Source organism: Suricata suricatta, chromosome 7 (genome assembly GCF_006229205.1).
Source record: "Suricata suricatta isolate VVHF042 chromosome 7, meerkat_22Aug2017_6uvM2_HiC, whole genome shotgun sequence".
Taxonomy (NCBI): Eukaryota; Metazoa; Chordata; class Mammalia; order Carnivora; family Herpestidae; genus Suricata; species Suricata suricatta.
This window is the reverse complement of record NC_043706.1, coordinates 20834135-20850375: the sequence shown is the minus strand read 5'-3', so window position 1 is coordinate 20850375 and position 16241 is coordinate 20834135. Positions and strand designations below refer to the sequence as shown.

Here is a 16241-nt window from a genome sequence, read left to right as displayed (position 1 = left end):
AAGTAGCATTCATCCCAAATCTATCAACACTGGTCCAGTGCTATTCCCTCCATACGTTTATCCTCATAGACTCATGACCGTATGATCTTTAATTGTTCTTTGTTTCATGTCTCCCTCCTTGTGCAAGAAAGTATTTATAATCCATCCTCAAAGACTTCAATCTACTTCAATCTACTCTAATCACAGTAACAAGCCTCTAAAACCAAGAATGTTAATACCAAATTTGTCTATAAAAGGATAAATTCTAGAAATGATATACACATGAATTACACTGTACAGAACACTAACCAAATCTGTGGGTTCATCTTCTTCCACCTCTGCTTCATCATCTTCATCTTCAATTATTGAATCTTCTACTGTTTCTTCATCTTCGGTAAGATCCTGAGCCGCAGCTAATGAGCTACCTAATAATACAATACAGAACAAGCAGTTAACACTTTCCCCTGGCATACCAATGTTTATTAATCCCAGGTATAGGCAACACACTTTCCCTCTGGGGTAACTCAATCTCTCAGTTCACTTGAATGATGATAAATTACAAAGCATCTAGAATATTCAAGATTTTATCTTACTGATAGCCTTACCAATTATGTGTTAATTTTAATGAAAAATGCTGCTTAATTTTAAAAACAATGTAATCATTGGGAAAAAGAATTGGTGAAAATAAAGATGCCTGGACGCTCAAATAAAAAACTTTAAGCAAGTTTGTTTTAGAGAAGCTCCAGGAGGCTGAGAGTGGCTCAGTTGGTTGAACGTCTAACTCTTGATTTTGGATCAAGCTTGAGATTCCATCAAATAAATTCCCCCACCAGCGCTCTTAAACAAATAAACAAATAAAAGAAGCTCCAAATTTTAATCCCTGTCATTAACCATACATACAAACAAAAACCCTGCTCAGGTCTAAAGGAAACAGCAATCTCAATAAGTAGGCAAGAAATATTTGTTATTAAAGTTGACTACAGCTCTACTTCTTACAGCCTGATAGCATATAACTTCAAGAAACATACACTGGTATGGCATCCATGGTAAAAACTAGCTTGCATAAAATATATATGATTAATGTTTTAACTTCAGGGTTCACAGCACTAAAAGTATGCATTTATTTCTGCATATGCCTTCAAACAATGTTTTAAGTACTTTTTTTATTTTCCCTACACTTAAAAATTAAGCAGTAACTGTAAAGCCAAGAAATTATAATTTTATAAGCAAAAGTACTCTAAATAAGTCACATTAAATCTATTTCAGGCAAGACTCTCAAAAAAGAAATTTCAAAGTCTTAGTGATTCTTCCAACATTTCTCAGAAAGAATGATGATGTGGCAATTCAGTACAGGGGGGGAAATGTGAGAAAGGAAGCATATGTACATGCTGCAATACCCACGAAAAACAGTACTTATTAAGGACTATGCATTTTAAGTTTTTTCCACTTCCTTGAGTTCCTACCGGCTGTTAGGATTTTTAAAAGATATTAAAGAACACTGATCCACACATTGTGAACTGAAAAACAGCTTCAGTTTGCTGAAAATAGTACACTCGTAATTTACAAATCATTTTCTAAAGCCAGTAAGAAAAATACCTATGGTCACATAATTTTAAGCTGTACTTAAATTCGAAGACCTCTCAATATATATAATGGATGTTCACCCTACATTTCAGTAGATAATGTTACCCTGTAACAATTTTGTCCCTAAAGGTCTAGCAATTTTCAATTGGAAAAATGAAAGCACTCTTTGAAAGACCATTCCTTACAAATAAATGTTTAAAGATATGTAGTTAGCGTTAGATACTGAATTGATGTTTCTTAAAAACGAAAATGTTTTAAAATCTGAAAAAATACAGTCTAGATTCTAAACAAGTACAACTGTCAAATTTTCTTTAAAAAGCCAAATAAGAACAGACCAGCAAGCCACTCATAAAGGCAAAGGATCCCTCTTTAAACCTGCAAATAAATTCATTAACAGGTCTGGGTAATTCTCTCACTTGGTCTTCTATGCACTTAAGTAGAAGCCAGTCACTTCACTTTTCTTTGCAAAACCACTCGTGGGTATCTGTCACTATCATTCATTTTGCCACACAGCTTGCTTGAACTTACAGGATGAAAGCAATCCTAGTAATCATTTAGTCAGACTGAATTTTACAGATTACAAAACTGAAGTTCAGGATAGAACCAGGGCAAAAAGCCAAGTTTCCACATCATTAATGTTCTACTAAGTTATTTTCACACCAGGTTAACTCTTGGAAAGAATAAGCCGAAATAAACGTATCGTGTCGAATTAGATTCCCACCGCCTCCCCCCACCCCGGCAAGGCGATGCTTCCCACAAAACAAAAAACAATGAAGAGAAAAACGAAAGAAGAAAAATGAGGCTCAAGTAATGGGAATTCCTCGGTCGGCCTGAGAATAGGGGTGGACAATGAAGGCGAATATGTGGAGTTCTTCCGAAATGAAGACTCCTGGTAACACAGAGAGACCGGGTGCTGATAAAAAGGGAGAATGACCAGAAAAAAAGATAATGTAAGAGTTTAGGCATGTAGACACCAAGGGTTTCAGCAAATGAATGAAGGAGGGCTCCCAGCGTGGAAGCTAAAGACACGTCAGCCCAGAGCGGAGGGGGGGTGGAGCGGAGGCGGCCAGAAGAAATACAACGGGCTGCAGCCCGCGCTCGGGGTGCAGCTGGGCCCCCATGCCCCCTCGCCTTCCCCCGAGCCGAGGACCCACCAACTCCGGCCACAGCTGCAGGCGCGGGTCCCTGGCCAGCGGAGAAACCCAAGGCTTCGGGCGGCCACCAAGCAAGGTGGCCTGGCACTGCCCAGCGCGCCGCGTGGAAGGGGCGGAGGCCCCAGCGGGGACTCGGCCCGCGCGCTGAGACCCCTTACTACGGGCCGGGGGTCGAGAAAGAGGTAGGGAGAAGCTGGCGGGACGGACGCCGGACCCAGGAGCCGCTGCCGCCTCCAGCTTCAAACTTGCGGTCGTTGGCATTTCGTCTCCTTCCCGGCCAAGACCCGCCACGCACTCCCCCGCCTCACCTCCAGAGCCGCCTCCCAGCAGGAGGGTGGCAGGAAACACAAGCAAGAGAAGCAGAAGCAAACGGGAGAGGAGTCTCATGGCGCGGCCGGTGCAGTGCCCAGTCACCGCCCGCCAATGCTCTCCGCGGCTCTGGCGGTAATGGCGTTACTCTTCATCCGGGCTCCAGGAGGGGGCGGGGCACGTATCACGCAAGGGCCCTCGCCACGCCCCCTCCTCTGGCCCAGGAACGCCGCCAACGTGGCTGCTTGGCTCGGAGAGGTTGGGAGCACTGGCAGCCCCAGGAGTCACGTGACGGGCTGCCCGCGGTGTCTGAGGTTCCCGAGAAAGTCCGCCTCTCGCCTGCGGTTTGTTGCTCGCCCCGCGCTGCCTGTCCGTCTGTCCCAATTAATTCGCGTCCTAAGTAGTTACTTCGTTTGAATGACGTTCCGCCTGGTGCCCGGCGCGCAATAGTTTTTCATTTTAAGTAACAGTGCTATAAGGAACACGAAGTGTCTGTATGTGGCACTGAAAAGCAAAAATATGTTCTGTAATATATAATTGTTCAAAAAACCCAAAAAGCATTAAATATACAGTGGAAGATCTTGCCCCTATCCGCCCACAACCTCGCCTATGGTTAAATAGTGACCGTTCTTAAATTTTTCTTTTTGACAGTTCTTAAATTCTTACTCAACATTCCAGAATTATAAATCACCTACAACAGTACCTGGCATATGGCAAGCATTTGGCAATTATAAAATAGAGGCAGCAATGGCTGTTCAGTATCCTTCAGTTTCTTCATCTAGTTGGGTTGATACAAATAATGTTATTTCATGAACTTAAACAACGTGAATATGAAGTGTTGGGCTGAATCCGTGTGAAATGTCATACAGATAATGAAACAAATAAGCTAACCTTTATTGCCTGCTTATTTCCAATCATCATTTCTTAGAGCTACGCTTTCATGTATAATCTCAGTAATCTCTAAAAATCTCTATGAGCTGGATATTATTCATTGGGAAGCAAGCTGAGACACAGAAGGGTGAGCAATTTACCCAGAGCTTAAGGGTTAGTCAACAGCAGATGCAAGATTTGAACCTGGCGGTCTGATCCCAGATTCCTGCTCCATGGCCTAGGACTATCTGCTGTTCCCCTCCTGCATTGGCTCTGCCCAAGGCCTCATTGCCCCGGAGCCCCTGTAAAAGCGGTTTGTGGCTACTGTTGCCATTACTTCTGTCTGCTAAGATCACAGCCTGGTTCAGCTCAGCTCCACTCCACTCCACCAGGCCACCAGTGCCACTGCCACCCTTGCTGTTACAAAGAAAATCACAGGCCCAAAATGGCATCATTTAGGCCAAATCACCAAATCTGGACTTGATACGCTACTTAACTGCATTGTCAACTTCCCCCAGAAATGGAGTTTTAACCAGTCGGTCATGGATTTTCTGATCAGCATCAATTTCTTTTGCTAATAACTTCTTGCCCCACCCTTTTTATAAAAACCTTCCATTTTGTACAACTCCTTGGAGCTGCCCTCTACTTGCTGGTTGGAATGCTTCTCAATTCATGAATCGCTTAATAAAGTCAATTAGATCTTCACATTTACTTGGTTCAGTTTTTTTTTTAATTTTTTAAACATTTATTTATTATTGAGAAACAGAGAGAGACCGCATGAGCGGGGGAGGGGCAGAGAGAAGGGGAGACACAGAATCTGAAGCAGGCTTCAGGTTCTGAGCTGTTAGCACAGAGCCAGACGTGGGGCTTGAACCCACAAACTGCAAGATCATGACCTGAGCTGAAGTCGGATGCTTAACCGATTGAGCCATGCAGGTGTCCCCAATTTTTTTTTTTTAACATGGCTAAGGCACCTGGCAGAAGGGAGGCACTCCCCGAGAGGGCATTCTCCCACTCTGCAGCTGCCTCCGTTTCTGTGCTCAGCTGCCAAAGCTGCCACTCTGTGCCAAACCCACCAAGGCCACAGCCACCACTTTGTGGCTGAACCTTGCCAAGTACTCTATTGGTATGGGAAGACTCTCCTTCCCCACCTTGAGGCATCTTCTGTTTCCTGAGTCTCAAATCAGGCTTTTTCTGAGTTCCTGATGTGTGACAGGTTTTCTGACAACCGAATCCTTCTGTTTAACTTGCTGCTCTCTCCGTGCACCAGAATGATTCCAAGGTGAAACGTGTGACAGAAGATATAGGAATTGTATACAGTACTCAAAATCACCTCTGCTCTCCTAACTGGACCAAGATGTCTCACTGACTCTCATTTCCCTTCAGAGGACTGATTTCCTGTGGGGAGGATTCTCATTACAATTCAAATGAGATTCCTAGTAGGTTCTGGCTCTGCAGGTCTCAGGACTTGTTTAGACAGAAGTCTGAACCAGTGAGGATAATCCAGTTTAGGTTTAAACTAGGACTGCCACACCAGGTATTAAATGATTACTAATGGATTTTATTTGGGACTTGAACCAACTACTAAACTTGAACTTGAACTAGCTACTAAGTATTCATCAGGGGCAAATAAAGTGTGCCTAGTCTGGAAGTAATTTATATGCAGAATTGAGAAAAAATAAAAACATACAAACAGAAAACAAAGAAACCTATGTAACTGTCCAATTGGTATTAAAATAAAAAGTAGTTGGCATACCTGGGTGGCTCAATGTTGACCATCCAACTCTTGGTTTCAGTTCAGGACATGACCTCACAGTGTGTGAGTCCAAGCCCCACCTTGGACTCCAAGCTGAGGGCGTGCGTGGAGCCTGCTTGGGATTCTCTGTCCCCTCTCTCTGCCCCTCTCCTTGCTAGCTCTCTAACGCTCTAAAAATAAATAAACATTAAAAATAATAATAAAATAAAATAAAAAGTAGTTGCCTATGGATCAGGGAAGTAAAATATTCATCCTGATCTTGGTGCTCACAAATCTTGTGTTATAATCTACATTCTCCCAATAATAAGCAGATTTCCCTTAGTGTCCACCCAGACCTCTCCCCCTTAGTTGGTTCCAATCCTTGATTTATCGAATTAAGAATCTAACTCTTGGGGCACCTGGGTGGCTCTGTTGGTTAAGTGTCCAACTTTGGCTCAGGTCATGATCTTGTGGTTCATGAGTTTGAGCCCCACATTAGGCTCTCAAAAATAAACATCAAAATAAAATTTTTAAAAAACTTTAAAAAAGAATCTATCTCCTATTTTAAGAGCACTTGGCTGGCTCAGTCAGTAGAGCATGTATGACTCTTGATCTTGGGACTGTGAGTTTGAGCCCCATATTGGGTGCTGAGATTACTTTAAAAATGTTTAAAAAAAAAAAAAGAATCTTCTAATTTATTTAGGTCTTTCCAAATAGTTCCCCATGTTCTCCCTTTCTCTCACCTCTGGACCTATCTCTCTGAAGATACTAGTTTTCCAGGAATATACCACATCCTGGTTATTCTCTTCATACAGCTCAGGCAAATCCACAGTTAATTTTCTACTTTTGTCATTGTAGTCCCTTAGAATTTGTAAAAGCAGAGCCTTCTCTTCCTCTGATTGTGCAAGAGTCCCTTCAGCCTCTTTGGCAAATGGGCTCATTAAGCACGTTTTCTGTAATATTCCTCCAGGTTATGACATAGCTGAGGAACTTATGTTCCTTAAACTTTTGCTGAACTCTTACCTTGAGGACTTACCTTCACCTCCTAATTTAAAATTGCAACCCTCCAGCCTTCCCTGCCCGCCCCCCTCCATTCCCTTTTCTCTATTCTCCTTCACTCACAGTGCTTACTACCTTCGGCACAATATAGAGTTTATTATGTGTCCTGTCCGTAAACATCTTGAGGCCAGGGATCTGTGTGCCTTGGAGTCACGGTTACAGAACAGTGTACTCTGTGGTAACTCAGAAAATATTTGTTGAATTTGTTGCATTGTTGCAAGTGACATCTCTTCTCCACAAATTTGCAAAGTTTAATTGTAGGCTTAATAGGAAATGAAAAAATATCAAGCAAAAAAAATTTATTTATTACATGCAAGCAAAGACTTAAGTGTTATTTCACCTAGTAAGGGCTAAAGAAAATAATTGGGTTTTTTGCTAAACTTTATCTCTCAAAGAAGTTCCTTATGAAAAGGGGACACGACAGGAAAAAGAAACAAAAAAAAATAAGGAAAGCTTTCACATGAGTCCTGGTTCTCCAAGCCCAATTCCTAACTTAGGAGGAGGTCCTCCATTCTCTCCCTGGCATTCTTCCCATCTAGTTCTCTTTCTGTACAACTCACATTCCCCCCACCAACCCCCAGCTCATATAGCCTTGAAAAGTATGGATGGACAAAAGCACAATCACCTGATCACTGTCCACAAAACCTAACACTTACCTCCTTCTGTACACTTAGGTTCTGCCCTCCTTTCTGTGCCAATAAAAAAATGTTCATAGGCCCACCAAGGGCCTCCACCATTTGTGGTCTGCATCCTACCCCCTGCTCAAAAACGGGTGTTTTGAAGATAGCCCTCTCTTCTCTACTTCACAATACACTTCTACTTCTCCAATCTACAGCTCCCACTAACATACAAACATACAGGAATATAGCCCAACTTAAAAAACAAAACTCCCCGTGGCCCCGGTTCCCTTCAGCAAGCCCCTCCCTGCTCTCTGACACAGTAAAACTCCACTAAGTCATCTTTCAACTTTCTTCACCTATCCCAACTGGGCTTTTCTTTTCACCACTAAAACGTCTCCATCTTGCTAAACCCCAAAGTCCTCATCTGAGCCTTGTCCCCCACTTCTTTCACACTTGTTTCTCTAGACTCAGTGACAACCTTACTCTCCTAGTTCTCTTTCCACCTCACCAGCCCCTCCTCCTCCTCTGCCTGGCCCCTAAATGTTGGCTTGTTGGAATGGAGCTACTATGCAAGGCTGGAAGACTCACCAGCTTGCATTCCGGGAGAGGGCCTGGAGCCCCCAGCTACAGATCCTATCTCGGTCCTATCTAGGATTCCATCTACCAAAGCAACAACAAAGGCATAGGCGAGAAGGGCTCCAGCTTCACTGAGACCAGTGGCGGCTGTCCTCTGTAGCCCAGGCTGAGGGTAAAAGATGCTGTTACGGAACTGGGCTGATACAATGAGGATGAGTGGATGAGACCCGAGGCCAGATGGCACTCCTTCACCATCAAACAAGGTGGGCTCAGTTATCACCATCACCATGAGCTGCAAATAGGGAGCTGAATAAGGAGAAGGCTGGAGAACGGGCAGGAGTAGTAAGCTGGAGAGAGCCATGGCAATGGTTAATCAGATACGTGGGCACTCAACTTAGTGTTAATTTACACAATTAAAGAAATCAAGAAGGCTCAGGAGGAGGTTGAGGGCAGTCACTCAGTAAAAAGTCACGATCCCCTCCTCAGCTGACCCAGAGCTGGTTCTCAATTCCAGAACCCAGTAATTATAGAGAAGCTGGGGTGCTATGATGGGGAGCCCTGAAACACCACAACAGTTGCCATGCAGTTGTGAATCCCCCATTCTTCTTCAAAGGATGGACATTTACTCACAGTAATCATGCATTGAGGAAAGGGGAACATCCAGGCCTTTGGAGGATTGTTAGACACAAGGTCTGAACTGATGTTATGTCCAGGACCTAACATGCCAACATGGCCCCCTTTTAGAGTAGGAGTATAAGGGAGCCAGGCAATAAGTGGAATCCCATCCTGGGTCCAGCCAACAGTGGGTCTTTCAGGTTACCAGACCCACCCATATCTGGTCCCTGAAAGTACAGATGGAATGGACGTACTTGGTGGCTGAAAGAACCCTTACATTGGTTCCTTGGGGAGCTATCAAGAGTCTTAAGAGTATGAAGAGCTAAGTGGAAGTTTCTCAAGCTGCCACTACCACTCCCCTTCCCAACAGAGGTAGTATTAAAAGCACTCCCACATCCCAGGGGATGGTAGGTGCCACTTTCATGGGGTGGTGGTCTCTGTCAAATTCCAATTTAATTTGCCAGCTTGCCTCTAGAAGAACTAGATGAATCATGGCAGATATAGTGAAATACCAAGAAGGTAACCAAATAGCAGCCTCAGTGCATTACGCTCAGACACCGAAGCTGATCAGTTTGTCCTACTGACACTTCTCTTGTATGTTCCCAAGAACTTGACTGACCAAAATCCTGAAGAAATTGGGGGTGAAAGCAGTGATTGACTGCCAGTAGGCTAGAGAAAATTTGGGGTGTGTGTGATGGAAATATTCTAAAACTAGACTGTGGGGATTATTGCATGACTATGCATTTACTTTGTAAAATCAATGAGTTCTACACTTAAAATAGAAAATGGGTGTCTTTCACACCATGTAAATCATTCCTCAATAAAGGGAAGACTATATTAAAAAGGTGTATTTATTAGTTGTAGTAATTCTTCATGTATTTTTGTACTGTAGTTTTTATACCTCTTTGTGAGATAAAAGAAAATACATGTACTGGTGTCTGCCCCAGTTCCTGGCATAGAGCACCTGAGACTTTTGTCAGTTTCTAAGCAAGAACAGCATTAGGGGCATCTTTTGCTCTAATGAGGCAGCTCTGTGAGCTCTGGATGGCTCCTGGATGGGGGCTAGTCACTAGAAAGACCAATCCATGATTAGAAGGTTGGAATTTTCAGCTCTACCTCTCTATTCTCCAGAGAGGGGAAAAGGGTTGAACATGGACTTAATGCTAAGTCGTGGCTACATGAGGACACCTCCATAAAAATCCCAAAAGGATAGGATTAATGAATTTCTCAGTTATGAATACCTCCAAAGGCCAGGAAAGGAGCACACCCCAACTCCATGGGGACAGAAGCACCTTCACTCTGATCCTCCCAGACCTCATCCTGTATAACTCTTAGTCTGGTTTTTCATCTGTATCCTGCAATAAACTGTTAAAGTAAGTGTTTCTCTGAGTTCTGTGAGGTGCTCTAGCAAATTAATCAAACCTGAGGAGGGGGTTGGGGGAACCTCTGATTTATAGCTGGTCATCACCTGGACTAGTAGAATGAGGGCAGTCTTGTGGGACTGAGCCCTTACCCTGTGGAATCTGATGCTACCTCCAGGTAGGGAGTGTCAGAATTGATTTAAATTGTAGGAAACCCAGCTGATGTCACAGAGAATTGCTTGGTGTGTGGAAAAACACCACACATCTGGTGTTGTGTGGTAGTAGCATCAGAGTAGAGACACGGGAAAGAAGGAACAGACTTCTTCCTAGACCTTATTCTCTGAGTACCAAAGGTCTCTGATAGGGATGTTCAAATCCTCCAGTCCAAATGGAAGTTGAATCCGTCATTAGAGTGGTTGTGCTACGAAATCACAGAAACTCTCTTCTCAGAACATCTTCATTGACTTTGGCACCATTTATAAGGACCCCTAAGTGTACATCAGTGTCATTGAGTTTTTCACCATATTATGCTCACTGGAATTTCCTTACATTCCAATTGGTCTTCATGCAAGACTGACTTTGCTAAATATGGGAGGATGTGTTCGGTTTCACAAAGTACCCCTGAGGTACAATCATGAATTCATACTGACTCCCATAGTCCTCTGTAAATATTTCAGAATGGAGCTGCTAGATTTGAATTACATTGCTCATACCCAGAGTTTTATTTCTATAGGCAAGTGTCACAATCTTTTATTTTTAAATTATTTTTTAAATGCTTATTTTTGAGAGAGAGAGACCAGGTATGAGAGCATGTGCATGAGCAGGGGAGGGTCAGAGAAAGGGGACACAGAATCTGAAGCAGGCTCCAGGCTCTGAGCTGTCAGCACAGAGCCAAACATAGGGCTTGAACTCGCGAACCACAAGATCATGACCTGAGCTGAAGTCAGATTCTTAACTGACTGAGCCACCCAGGTGCCCCATCACAATCCTTTAAAGATGGACATAAAGTACAAATTATTTACATTTTTACATTTAATATTAACACAGTTCTATCATTGTTCTTAACATAATATGACCATGAACTCAATTCTCACAATAGCTATTGTTGGGGAGCTGGGTCTTGAACCTAAAACTTATGATTCTGTGGTGAGTGCTTTTTCCTGTAGCACACTATCTTCAATATACTGTAGTTTAGAGAAGAAGAGTGTGCTAAATACCATTAGGAAATCTCAGATAAAATAGAGGAGGGGCACCTGGGTGGCTCAGTCAGGGGAACATGAGACTTTTGATCTTGAGGTTGTGAATTCAAGCCCCTTTTGGGTGTGAAGGCTACTTAAAAATAAAATCTTAAGGGGCACCTGAGTGGCTTAGTCAGTTAAGTGTCTGACTTGAGCTCAGGTCATGATCTCATGGCTTGTGAGTTCAAGCCCCACCTTAAACTCTGTGCTGACAGCTCAGAACCTGAAGCCTGCTTCAGATTCTGTGTCTCTTTCTCTCTCTGCCCTTCCCCTACTTATTATCTCTCTCTCTCCCTCCCTCTCTCTCCAAAAATAAATTTTAAAAATAAAATCTTAAAAAATTTTTTTAATTGAAAAAAATTTGAAATTCAGAGGAGATAGTATTGCTTTCAGATAAGGGTGAATGTGACATTTAAATTAGACCTTGAGAGATACAAATTTGTTAAATATGGCTGGGAGAGGTGAACAAGGGAGGAAGTCTGGTTTAGTTAGGGCAGGGAAGGGCATTCCCAGAAAAAGCAACAAGATGGGCAGAGGCACACAATTAGTATAAAGCCAGAGATGTGTGACTACAACATAAGAATTTGTAACCCTGTCCATAAAATAGAATTCAATAAATTATGATACACACGTGCACACACACACGCACACACATACACTCCATGAAATATTACACAGCCTTTTAAATTAAGAAAGGCATACTGAGACTGGCAATATGGAAAAATATTCATCAGAAACACTGAGTCAAGATGCCTTGTGGGTTAAGATAATACATCAAAGTACTTTGTAAATTGTAAGTCCTTTCTCAGATGGTATAATGGGGCATGGAAAGCAAGGAACCAGGATAGCTTTAGAGAAGAGGATTCTGGGAAGAATTTTTTTCAGGTGAGAGTAGTAATTCATTGAAGAGTTATAAACGAAAGAACTAGAACAAAGGGAACAAAAAACTAGAAGGAAGGGGAAGAAAGTAGAGAGAAAAACAGAAATCTTGAGTTGGAGAGTTAATTGTTCCTCCTTGTCATATCCTGTGGCGAAAGCCAAAGCTTTGCTCTGTGAAGGCAGAGGCTGTGGCTATTTCAAACCTTCACCTCTCCCCTCCAGCCTCTCGCTGCATGAGCAGGAAGCTTTCAGCCAGAAGCCCTTACTTACACGGCATGGGTCCTGGCTGCCCTAAGCATGCCTGTCTGATTTCCTTTCTTCCAGCCTCAGCAGCTGAAGTATCCCTGTTCCTGTGCTCTGCTGGGGAACCCAGGCCCTCTTTCCTCCCCTGAGACCTTGACTCCTCAATCATCCCTGTTCTCCCCTCTATCGTCAGCCCCTTCCCGGGCCACTGGATCCTTCTCAGCAGATATTTAACTTTGTATCAAATATCTCCTGGGTGTTTCAGGGCAACCTCACACCTTCCTGCAAACCAGCAGCCCATCTTGTGCTCTCTACTTCAGTTAGGATGACACATCCAGAGCCCTGCTAGGCTTTCTGGACTCCTCTGTCTTCACCACCATCGCTAACCAATTACCAAAAATCCTTTTCACTTTACCTTTGAAATCACTTCATATCCACATCTCCCTCTTTATTTTCACTGCCACTATTTTATTTTTTTTTAAGTTCATTTATTTATTTTTGAGTGAGAGAGCATGAGCTCACACACATGAACAGGAAAGGGGCAGAGAGGGAGAGAGAGAAGCAGGCCCTGTGCTGTTAGTGCTGAGCCCAACATGGGGCTCAATCCCATGAATCATGAGATCATGACCCGAGCTGAAATGCAGAGTCAAATGCTTAATGGACTGGGTCAGGTGCCCCACCACCACTATTTTAGTTTCTGGAACAAGCTTTCTTTGCCTGGAGCACTGTAGCCATTGTCTTAACAGGTACTTCTGATTTATAGCTTCACCCACCATCAGCCTACACTTTATATCACTTTGAAGGTGATCTTTCAAAATGTATATATAACCCCATCACTCCTCTACTTTAAATCTTTCGGAGCTTAAGATTTCATAAGAATAAAGTTCAGGGGTGCCTGGGTGGCTCAGTTGGTTAAGCCTCTGGCTTCGGCTCAGGTCAGATCTCACGTTCGTGGGTTCGAGCCCCGCGTCAGGCTCTGTGCTGACAGCTAGCTCAGAGCCTGCAGCCTGCTTCTGGTTCTGTGTCGTCTTCTCTCTCTGCCCCTCCCTCTCTCATCCTCTGTCTCTCTCTGTATCAAAAATAAATAAAACATTAAAAAAAATAAAGTTCATTTTTTTTGGCCAGGCATTCAATGCTATTCACTACCATCTTCATCTCCCACCAATGAAGAATGTGGGTTTTAGACGTGACTTGTGGTTCAGGGGGCTGTAACTAACAGAGCCTATCAGGCCTCTGTGATTTGAATGTGCTGTTGTTTCCCCCTCCTATCTGTCTGGAGAATGTCCAACCTGGGATAGAATTTCCCTGCCATAGTCCTGGGCCATTTCATATATGCTTCTAGAGTATCCTGACAGTTACACCCACACCCCACTCTAGAACAGTGTATCTATCTCCCGTAGATTACGTAGTCCTTCCTTGATCCTTCCAAGATCCTTGATTCTTGCCTGAGTTTTCTTTGTGTCCTTGACGTCTAACATAGAGGTTGTCACATAGTTTATTGAAAGTCACTAAATGTTTATTGAAAGAAGTACAGGCTTAGACTCTGCGTCCTTCAGTCATGCACCAAAGGAGGCACATTCACTTTGAGACAACCCACAGGTAAAAGATCATGAATGTCTAATAATGCACAAGGCAAATGGGGTGCTTACGCACACGTGCCTGTTTGCAGACAGCCTATGTTAATCCTTGCTTCATCACAATCGTGTGCAGATTCCAGAACTACAGTAGCCATCTTTATGTTAATATTTGTCTTTCTCCTGTGATGTTTTAATTTTCCCTGGAGGGGAACAATAATAATATCTCTTTTAAAAACTGGAATCATTTCTAAAACTTTCAATGCTTAATTTTCTGAAACACATTACTGTCAACAGCTGGGTTTTTCTGTGGATTTCTCATCATTTGTCTTAAGTGGTATTGCAACTTTTTAAATTTGAGAAATTAAAATTTGTTTCAAAATTGGTGAATTTTGAAGATGTCTTCAGATTTGTAAGCTCTGTCTTACCGAATTCCTCAGCAAAAATAACAAGAATAATAGCTTGTATTTATTCAGTGCTTTCTTTAAGTGCAGATATTTATTCTCCATATAGTTTTCTCTTGTACTTACCTGAGTAATTTAAGTGCAAAACTAATTTCAGCAAGCTAAAATAATGTCTCCCTTTCAGTAGTTGATTCAACAGCTACCTCTCCATCCTGGCTCTGGGACTTAGCAAAAGAATAATATGCACGTAGGTACATTTGTTTTTCTGATACATCTCACAAAATCAGCTGTCTAAGGTTCCTTTATTTAAATTCACAACTAATTCCTCAAAACTACGTACAAGTAGAAATTATAAGTGTTAGGTCTCACAGGACCAGTCTTCCCCTTTCCTCTGCATTTTAATTCCAAAGTATTTCAGAATTCATCTCTTAAAATTTGGTTGGTAGTTGGAAGAGCCTGCCTGCTGGGAGAGGAAAAAGGATGTCCTAGAGGCAGAAACAAAAAGCTGAACTGAGACACATTACTAGTTTTATGTGCCACTAAAGGCTTGATAATATTGAAGTGATACTGTGTGAATGAAAATAGACATTCGGAAAAGAAACCACTTGTTTGTTAAAGGAAATATGTTTCGTTGTTCACAGGAATAAATTAGAAGAAAAGTAATCACAGTTTTTGGAATATATAATTTCATCATTTATACAGATTTTAATGTATCATTTGTACGATTGATCTGGTTATTATACTTAGTAATGACTTGCTCCTGGATTGGCCGACAAAAATGATTAATGTTTAATCTTCAATCATGTTTAATCTAAATAATTTCTGTTTCCTTCTAAAATATCTGGCATCTAAAAATGAAAGGAAAAAAATGTATCTGAAGTTTTTAGGAAACACAGGCATTTAGTGACAACTGATTCTTGATTACATATGGAATTCTTGATTATACATACAATTCTTACTGCATAAACAGCTAATTCTTATATACACATGGAAAAGGAGTGCAACTTGCAGATAGATAAACTTCTCAGATAATGCCGATACTATATTTTAATAACTATTTCTGTTTGTTTCAACCTTATGGAACACGGCAAGGAACAAGGGTGGCTGAGTTTCATCTTCCTTGGTTTGGCTACCAGCTGGCAGAATGAAGAGGAAGGAACAGAAACACGAATCTAAATAATTTATAAAATTGCTTACCAGCACAGTATAACTAGGGTATTCGCATAACTCCACTATTAGAACAGCTGGGTCTCAGGGGGCATATACAGACATGCCCTTGACTATGCCCCTCTTCCACAAAGCTGTGTCACAAATAGGCCCCAGGTTTGCATGAATACACACCCCTGGCCTGGAGTAGGACAAGGGCACGAGTGGCAACATCTCCTATTAGGAATTACTCTGCCACGGGTAGCACTGGTGCTGGATCCTGAGTCTAACACTCTCTCCTATTTATTCCCTATTAGAGGATAGGTGCTGGGGGATACCAAAATGAATATGAGACCATTCCTGCACAAAAAGTGTTCTGGTCAAGTTACAGGACATGCAAGCAGAGAACAGCAGCTTGTATGCAGGTGCTGTTTTATCAAAGAGGACAGCATGGGCCCGTGGCAGGAAGCCAGTCAGTTCCGTGTGGGAGATAGGGCAGGAGAGGCTTCCTACAGGAGCTGGAGCTGGAGCTGCCAGGTGAGTCTGTGAGGTGGGAGCTGAAGTAGAGAAGAAAAGGAATTGAGAGCATTCCTGGCAGGGGAAGCCGCAGGGACCATTATAGGAAGGCATACAAATAACATAGCATGTTTGGAAAGTAGAAAGTGGTTAGATGTAGTTGGGTGTATGATGACAAGGAGAAGCAGCGGATGAGACAGCTGGATAGGAGGGCGAGGGCCAGGTCATAGGGGACCTTACAGGCTGTGCTAGGGAGCTTGATTTGACCCAGAATGCAACTGGGAACCACTGAAGGGTTTTATGTAGGGAAGGGGCATCATCCTTTTTGCTTCTGAAAGATCACTCTGTCTACTCTGCAGAGGCTGGAAGGAAGGGGCAC

General features: G+C 42.6%; 2 protein-coding genes across 10 annotated transcripts in view; both read right to left on the bottom strand.

Moving 5' to 3' along the window:
• Positions 1 to 3197, bottom strand: part of SSR1 (signal sequence receptor subunit 1) — a 39388-nt gene extending 36191 nt beyond the window's left edge. For 2 of the 3 annotated variants that reach the window (XM_029943957.1, XM_029943958.1), the window contains exons 1-2: positions 3026 to 3196; positions 289 to 404 (exon numbers count right to left, since the gene is read on the bottom strand). In XM_029943957.1, the coding sequence (XP_029799817.1) occupies positions 289 to 404; positions 3026 to 3104 (195 nt within the window). In that variant the 5' untranslated portion in view covers positions 3105 to 3196. Of the gene's footprint in view, positions 1 to 288; positions 405 to 3025 lie in introns of all 3 variants that reach the window. The other variant, XM_029943956.1, reaches the window with a different exon arrangement.
• Positions 3198 to 13716: 10519 nt separating this feature from the next.
• The window catches only part of CAGE1 (cancer antigen 1), a 46961-nt gene continuing 44436 nt past the window's right edge, over positions 13717 to 16241 (bottom strand). For 2 of the 7 annotated variants that reach the window (XM_029945474.1, XM_029945478.1), the window contains one exon: positions 13717 to 13999. In XM_029945474.1, coding sequence (XP_029801334.1) covers positions 13868 to 13999 — 132 coding nt within the window. In that variant the 3' untranslated portion in view covers positions 13717 to 13867. Of the gene's footprint in view, positions 14000 to 14863; positions 15337 to 15761; positions 15904 to 16241 lie in introns of those variants that run through there. The other 5 variants (XM_029945475.1, XM_029945477.1, XR_003911198.1 and 2 more) reach the window with 5 other exon arrangements.